General features: G+C 45.5%; 1 protein-coding gene across 1 annotated transcript in view; it reads right to left on the reverse strand.

The window, feature by feature from the left end:
• ftz-f1 (ftz transcription factor 1) overlaps nucleotides 1–6,036 on the reverse strand; it is a 34,933-nt gene extending 28,897 nt beyond the window's left edge. Inside the window, 1 exon segment of the mRNA XM_046612732.2 lies at nucleotides 2,610–6,036. Coding sequence (XP_046468688.1) covers nucleotides 2,610–3,666 — 1,057 coding nt within the window. The 5' untranslated portion in view covers nucleotides 3,667–6,036.
• Between the last annotated feature and the right edge of the window lie 2,897 nt (nucleotides 6,037–8,933).

The following is an 8,933-nucleotide window of genomic DNA, read 5'->3' on the forward strand; positions in this document are numbered from 1 at the left end:
AAAGAAGGCCGATAATCGCAATCCGCGTGACGCGCACACTTTTTCATTTAAATATCGCGCCTTCTGTTGCGGAAACTGCGATACACGCGTCTATGGACCACGATGGACGTCGGAAATTTGAAAAAGTTCCGAAGGCGACGAATTTCGAATTTGGTTTGGTTGGCGTAAATTGAAGGGCAGGAATCAAACTTTGGCGAAACGTCAAAGTTTCGAATTGTCCGAAATCCGAAGCTCAAAGTTCCGAAATGCAATTTGAATGAAAATTGTTCCCACTTATTCCCATATCGATTTCATCCGGAATTTTCGTAGTAAATTTGTAAAAAAAAAAAAAATCTCTCTCATATTCGATAAAAGGAACGTTTTTAATTGCTGTTGAAATTGAAAATGATAAAAAAAAAAAAATCTCATATCAATTTCAATTGACCGTCTCCTTTGATGAAGGAAGATTCGTTCGTTCAAATACCCGCCTGCCTACCGTACAATTTTGCAAAAGATAACAAAGATAAACGAAAGGAAAAAAAAATTTAATAAAAAATCATCATCAATCTCAAGATATCCGTGAGGTGAAGGAGTAACTTTTATGTTTGTTTCTGCAAAAAAAAATCCTTCCGACTGGCGCATATTTCTGTACCTACCGATATTATTCGATAAGAGATTTAACGATTGCAAATATCGGCCGATATAAGACAACGTGTGAGAAGCGATTATTTAATCGTTTACCAAGCAATCGGATTTTCCAGCTGTTAAATAAGATTTATCGAACACATATTTACACTTTAGGTACATGACGTGACATACGGTTCTACGTCATCACTGTATGTAGGTGTAACACAGGTGCCCCGTCTAACCAAAATGCTAAAGACCCGGCGCCGTTTTTCAAGGCCGAATCCCCGGAGATATTATAGAATGTTCGGATTGATTTTTCATCACTCGTCTGATAATTACAACATTGTAATACGGTGGTTTTGTAATTTCCGAAACCGAGTATGTTAAATACATATTTATTAGGGTGGTCGTTGATTTCCAAGGTGGACCTTCCCGACCTTTAAATCGATAAATAATTACGAACAAACAGTCTCTGAATGATTTCAGATTTTTAGCTCGATTGGAAAGGATGCCAAAATTGATTTAAGGTTGACGGTAAAAAAAAAGTGTCTCCATTTTCGAGTAAAAAAAAAAAAAACAAATTAAAAGCTCTCGTTCAATTCAGTTTATTTGGTTAGAAGAAAAGACAAGATTGTTCCTCGTTTTTTTGCCCTACTTTTCTAACCGAATAAAACGAATCAAACAACAGTTATAAAAAATTTTTTACTCCAAAATTGAGACTTTTCTTTTTTCATTATCAAATCGATTTCGCCACTCTTTCCAATAAAGCTAAAGATCCAAAGTAATTCAGACACTGTTTTTTTCGTTATTATCTATCGATTCCAGGGGTGGGAAGTATACCTTGGATATTAACGACCACCCTAATATTTATACATTTTATTTATCCTCAAACTCCGTATTATTAATCGGTAGCAATATCGCGTATCTTGGTGATACTTCAATTCTGGTTGCATCATTAATAGAATGATAAATGCCCAACTAAAATGTATGAGAGAGAAAAAAAAAAAAAAAACGTTTGTTACAATAATTGCATGTATACATATATACTGAATATAATACTGTAAAGCAGGTCTGCTCTCCACGCATCGTTGATCCGTACGCCGAACAAACGACCTAGTATAGTTTGTTATTGCAAAATACGACGCATTATATTCGTATTCCAATATCAAATTTAAAATGCCTTGTTGTAATATACAACGAAACGACAAACGGAGCTACTTTTACTTCACAGAGCGCCTCTATCAACGAATCGTTGTACGGAAGCTGCATTCCATAATTCTACCTACATGCTACAATATACACAAAGTTTGACTATTACCGGGCGTAGATTTTAAAATTCGAAACTGGATTACTAAAGGAGTTACTCCACCGAGAGACACGCGGATTGGTGAAAAACATTTCATTTTCATATATATATAACAGTCTCTCGCGGCGGCAAAGGCGAGTTTTCCAAACACCGATATACGTATACAGAAGCATAAAATTTATGAAAAAAGCAAGATATAAATCAAAGAAACAAATCAAATAGTATTCGATATAACTTTTCTCGCGCAGGGTGGGAATATTATTTTCAGTTACCCCGATTTCATGTTTCAGATTCCAAACGGTTACCGGATTGCTCCAAACTGTTTCCATAATACCAAAGTCTCCGGTTACTTTAAATTATTCGCACTTACGAGTTCAATATTACAAACATGCTTATCATAATTAAACCGTTTATGGACATTTGTATGCATAATCGTGCATATGAAATTTCGATGATCGTTAAAATCACAAACGAAGTGCATCGTGAAAGGGTATTTGGAATAATCCAAATTCCGCGGTATAAACACAATTCAAGGATTTTCCTATCTTTTTTTTTTTTTACTCAGGGTACGTCTGTTATCGAATAACGCGGTTAGGTTGGGTTAGGTTAGGTTACGACCGGTATCGAATTAAAACTGTTCTTTGGAATAAATTGAAAAATAAAAAGGGGAACAAAGAATCAAGTTCAATTTGCTCACCTTCAAGCTTCATCCCGACCTCGAGACACTTCTGGAACCGGCAGAAGGGGCATCTCTTCCTCTGTGTTTTGTCGATGTGACAAGACCTCTCCGCGACGCAGGTGTAGACCTTCTTATTCTGCACGGTACGTTTGAAGAAACCCTTGCAAGATTCGCACGTGAGTAGTCCGTAATGATAACCGGATACCTTGTCGCCGCAAACAGGGCAAAGTTCCTCGATAATGTCCTTCGCGTCGGTAAAGTCCGACGATCCTGGTATCGAGCCGGTAACAACGCCGACACCGACACCACCACCGGCGCCCCCGACTTGACCGACGCAACCGCCGCCTCCGTGTCCCATTCCCCCGCCGCCGCCGCCGCCGGCGGAGGTGGCACTTCCGGTATTATTACCGGGGGTGTTACCACCGCCCCCTCCGCCCCCGGCGTAGGTACCGCCGTCGATTCCGGAAGACGAACCACCGCCGCCGCCTCCTCCTCCACCTCCTCCACCCCCTGTAGGCGAGAACAAACACGTGTACACTTTCTTGCTAACGCTCGGCGAGCCGTTGCGTTTAAAGAATCCCTTGCAGGATTCGCATGTGAGAAGCCCGTACTGATATCCGGACATTTTATCGCCGCACATTGGGCACCTCTCTTCGGGACAAGTGGCGTCAAAGAAAGCGGCATCGATACCCGAAAGACCGAGAGCTTGGGACTGAGATTGGGACTGATGCTGTTGCTGGCTTTGCATTTGCTGCTGCTGCTGCTGTTGCTGATTATTGTTGTTACTACTGTTACTGTTGTTGTTGTTGTTGTTGTTGTTGGCGGCGTTGCTGGTTTGCTGATGGCAAACACCACCACCACCACCACCACCACCAGCACCTCCGCCGCCGCCGCCGCCCCCCGTCGTCGGGGGACTTTGGGCGCAGTACGATATCGGCGAGCTGTAATGACCGCCGGCAGCCAACGCTTGTTGACCCCCCGCGGCACCCTGCGAGGGACTGCCTTGGGGGCTGAGATGGAACGGCGACATGTTCAACGACATTAGGCCAGAATGCTGTTCCATCTCCAATAACATCACACAATCAACCCGCTCGCTATCGTTACACACACCGGCCTACCCTCCTCGACCGTTACGTTACTCTTGCTGCTCCTACTCCTCCTACCGTTGCTTTTAACGCAAACGCTACGATTCCCGCCCCTCCTGCTCCTCGGAGGGCAATGCATTAATCCAATTCCTCCTCGCCGCCACCCCTTGACAGGGATCGGAGGAAATACTCGCGGTAAACCTTGATTCGAACGAAATCCGTGGTCTCCACAAATTTTAATCCTTCTTTTTTCCCTTTCGTTCTCTCAATGTTTATACGTATCGTCGCGACGTCTCTCTACGAACAATTAAAGCCTGTCCCTGTCCTGCCTCAACACTACGCCCGAATTTCGGGCTGCGGACACGCGACGCACGTTCTTAACGACACACACCAGACGACGCACGTCGATGATTGATTGATGGTCACCACCTTGCACGATTCTTCGTTGTTTTTTTATTATTAGTTTTATTATTGTTGTTGTTGTTGTTGTTGTTGTTGTTGTTGTTGTTGTTGTTGTTATTATTATTTAATACACCACCAAGTCCCTCACTGATTGTGAGATAACAAGAGTCGGTGGTACACTTTGGCAATGTAGTGATGATCGTCGTTTGAAAATATAACAAGCGTCCGTTTCATTGTGGCTGAATTGTAACAGTTACAGTTTTCTAGTATTTTTTTCTTTCTTTTTCTTTTTTTTTTTTTACGGATTTCTGTATCCGACGGTGTCAGTTTTCCCGTATATCTGTTTTACGATGTAAAAATTCTCGTCTATGTATATAGTATTTATGCATGTATGTACCAACGTGCGTTTGTTTTTTGTATAGTATATTTGTGTATATCACGAAACACCAATGTGACACATTTTCACTGTAATCCAGAGGCACGGAAGCGGCATGTATTATTATATGTTGGTCGTATGTTTTATCAGCGATGGGGAAGAGAGCGCGAGAGAGAGAGAGAGAGAGAGTTGGGGGGAAGAGACGACGATATAATGAAAAAAGAAAAAAAAAAAAAGTAGACAGAATTCAACGTGACACTTTATTTCTTTTTTGTTTTCTCGTTAGCTCGTTTGTTTTATATTATTCAATGTTTTTCCACCACACAATAATCACAGCGACGAGTAATCGTTTATAATCCTTTTCGGTACGTGTTATGATTTTCGCAATTTTGTTGCGAAGAAAGGGGAGGAGGGGAAGTACCCGAGAGAAAACGAGAACGATAAAGAAAGAGAGAGGTGTATAGGTAGCGTGTTGTAATACACACGCCGGCGATTAGCGCGTGCTTAAAAACGAAACACACCCACAAACACCAAAACACACAAGCTCACGCGTGAGTAAAGACACGAACTATCAAGCTGCGAGGTAACAGAAAAAATAAATAAATATATAACAAGCCAATAAACGGCTCTCGCTGACACAGTATCCACGATTGTACAAAGTTACGGGATTCACTTGCGAGGTGAGAAGATGAAGGAGAAAAAATTAAAATAACATTAAAGCACCCCACGATGCGTTGCGTTGGAAGATGTTTAACAAATCGCGGGTAGCAATTGGCGAACGATTAAATAAATGTCTTGATGCGTTGTAAAGTGTAATCCAACAACAACGATGATTTATATGCTCGCGGTAACAAAGTCATCACACTTTCGTTGCAGCACGCGATTTAAGAACGGGTAAACATTCGACCGGAAGGAATTAAATTTAACCAGAGTTAAGTTAAATCACAACCACTCGTTGGTAATCAATGTTTCGTCACAGTCCGTTCTATGCACAAAATGATGTTAAAACGATGTAAACAGTCACAGGTCGACGATGAAAAAATTGAAAAAAAAAAGAAAAAATAGAACGACGAAAACTTGGATCCATCGATCGATCTCAACGACACTTGGCGTTATACGATTATATCTCCTCTCCTCGTAAAAATGACAGCGCGCTACCGCGTACGTTACATATGACACGATGTCGAAACACGCGTATTCCTACTATTTTACGTATATCCGTTAGTTTCTCCTATTATTCGTTCAGAGAAAGAGAAGCACCGCGGTCTCGACCACGCGTCTCGGGTATCCGCTCGTGACTAGTTGATTCGGCCTCCTCGCTCGGTCGGCAGGGCCGCCACCCCTCCTACCCTTCTCGCTCGTATAGGTAGGCAGAGGCAAAGAGGCACGGTGTTGTCTCGGTGTTTCGCGCGCGGCTCGGCGGTGCGTTGTCTAAGCCTCGTGCCTCCGCGCCTATCCGTTCCCTTCTTCTTGCATTTCGTCCGTTTGCCGCTACGAGAAACGAACGCGACCCTCTTCTGCCCATCGTCGCCCTCTACTACTTCTACTTCTTCGAATTATTATCCCCCCATCTCTCTCTCTCTCTCTATCTCTCTCTCTCTCTCTCCACTTCTTTCTTCCAACGTCCCGACGTGTCGCGGTCTCTCCGTCCGTCGTTTACGGTCGTACAGTCGGGTCGTATAATCGTCGTCGTCGTCGTCGTCGTTATTGGTGGTGGTGGTGTCGTAGTCGTTGTCCGCCTCGCGCCCGGTCCTCACCCGTCGACTGTAGCCCCTCCTCCACCACCACCTTCTCCTACTCCGCCGAACGACTCGGAACCAACACCAGCGCACGGCATAAGTGAAAGTGATTCAGCAACAGCGGCAGCGCATGCCACCAGGTGCCGGGGGGGGTGAGGAAGGGCGGGAGGGAGGAAAGGAACGGGTGGGGGGGGGGGGTAGGTTAGGACTTGCGGGGCGCTCCGCAAACATTGTGGGGAAGGGGTGGGGGGGGAGCTGTGGGAGAAAGAGAGAGACGGATAAATCGACGCGGGACTAGGGCAAGAACGAGAGAGGAGGCAGAGGAAGAGAGGGGGGAGAGGGTCGCTGCAACGACGGCGGAGGCGGAGGCGGAGGAACCGGCCCGGTGTCTCCGCGGTGGGGATGACCCACTTACGGAACCAGGTCTATGTCGGCCGGACAAGTATTGGCGGCTGGCAGGCTCGCTCGCTGCTGTGCTACCGCTTCTGCTGATTCAGGGGCGGGGGGTGGGGGGAGGAGTTTTTTTTTAACGCCGCGCTGCGGGCCGCTTGGTCTCAGCAGCCACGTGTGCCTCTGTCCGCCCCGCTGTCGCATCGCCGTCAACCCTAAAATGCTACACTGTATGCTACGCGTATCTACGATAAACGATTTTTCGAGTAGGTATGTTGGAAAAATTTCGTTTCTCGGATGTACATTTTCATCGCCGATGTATATTCTGTAGCACCGTCTCCCGCGATATTTTTACTTTTCTTTTACTTCTCTTCGGATCGACTTTGATCAATTTCCCTGCAGTAGTGTAACGATTATTATTCATTCGGCGAGTAATACGATAATTGACCCGCGGATATGGGATATTCTCCTCGCCGGTGCTGATTCTGATCCGCGGTCTCCAGGATAGTGGGTAGACAGATTGTGACCGCCCGGCACGGCCGGGAATGGGACGAGTTTCGTATAGCCAGCGTTCGCGTTTGCGTCTATCTTGCGAGTGTGTTGTAACAACACACCGCGCCTGGTAAGAATCTGGTTATACTGCCCGACTGGTAGCCGCTGCCACCGCTGACACGCCGTATACGCGATAATACCCTGGAACTAACGAAGTGTGCGCAGGTAGCGAAGGGAGATGAAAATTCTCGTTACGAACGGGTTCCGCCCTGCGGCAGGATTACAACGCGCGTCGATCCTTGAATCGAATTGCATTTTCCGCGTTACTTCACCGTCAGTTATGAAAAATACGGCTGAAAGAAAGAAGAAAAATGTGTTCGAAAATATTGCATCGAGAAAGAAAGAAAGAAAGAAAAAGTAAAAGAAAAGAGAAACGATATGGAAACACCAGTTCCTAATATCGTCGCGTCATATATGCATTAATATTACGCATCGCGAGATGCGTCGGCCTTTGTATAAGAGGAACTCGGTTTATCATGGATTTTTCTACGCGCTCAAAGAGTCACGTCACATCCCCGCCGAACGTCAAACCGCGGGACAACTCTTGCTTTCAAAGAAGAAGAAGAAGAGGAAGAAGAAGAACTTCTTTGGCTCGGTAGCCGGGCAGACCGCTGTTTACAGCTGGGTCAACAGCAACGCCGTTGGCACTCCCGTCGTCGAGCAGCGAACACCACCAGCAGCAGCAGCAACAGCAGCAAGCAGCGAGCTTGCGGTGCGATGTCGATGCGAGCGAGAGCCGCTGGAGGGGAGACCTACTGACCCAGTTCGCCGGGAACATGACGCAGCCGCGACTCACTACCTCCCCTTCCTCCCTCCCGCGGATCACCGCGGCTCAACGTCGTACTACCCTCACGGGAAAAAAAAACCCCAAATTGGGTGTAAATTCGTACCCCTAACTTTTTTCTTATGGGAAATTAGCATTATCTATGAGTTGGGGGTACGAATTTACACCCAAGTGGGGTTTTTTTTCCGTGAGGGTACGGCGAGCCCTCTCCGTCCATCTATCTGATCATCTATCTGTCTATCTATCGTCTATCTAGCTGCCTATCTTTCATCTACCCAAAAATCTATCCATCTTCTATCTTTCATGCTCACGGCCCGTCGTGCCTTGCGACAAGCGTGAGCAGCGTCTAATGTGCACGCGGTTAGAGGAATCCTGATATTCCTAGATCCTGGCGTGGCGTTGCGTCGTTGCGTCGTTGGTACACCTGCAGAGCGAAGCCAGCCTCTCAACGGGCCGCGATCGTCTTTTGGACATGCAGCTAGATATGCGCGCGTAACACACTTATTACAATCACTTACAGCCAGCGTCTATGGTCATAGAGGCGTATCGACGCGCGGGATGCGGAGTGACGCGTTTCGTGTTACTCGATTTCACGTAATGTTACATTTATTTTATCATGCGATGACACGACGTACACACACACCCACACACACACACATCCGTCGTTGTTTCGAACGTAAGCGTAATGGAATTTTGTGACGTATGTTTATATATACCTGTATAGGTATGCATGTATTGCAGGGGTTTTTGTTTTAAGGATATGCACAGCCTGCGGCGTGGAAGTTGAATTACATCAATGACTCATATATCCAATATTGTGCGGGAAAAAAAGTATGAAACAGGTTGCGAGGGACGTTTTTTTCAAATGATGTACATAGGTATAACGAAAAAAAAGAGAAAATAGCAATGCGAGAATAAAAGGAACGTAATTTTGTCTGCAAGAGGTATTGTGAAATACGGGGATTCGAGAGCTTTTGCGACGAGTGGGAGGAAAAACTGCAGGTTAAACCCGTG

The sequence above is a fragment of the Neodiprion pinetum genome, chromosome 2 (genome assembly GCF_021155775.2).
Source record: "Neodiprion pinetum isolate iyNeoPine1 chromosome 2, iyNeoPine1.2, whole genome shotgun sequence".
Taxonomy (NCBI): domain Eukaryota; kingdom Metazoa; phylum Arthropoda; class Insecta; order Hymenoptera; family Diprionidae; genus Neodiprion; species Neodiprion pinetum.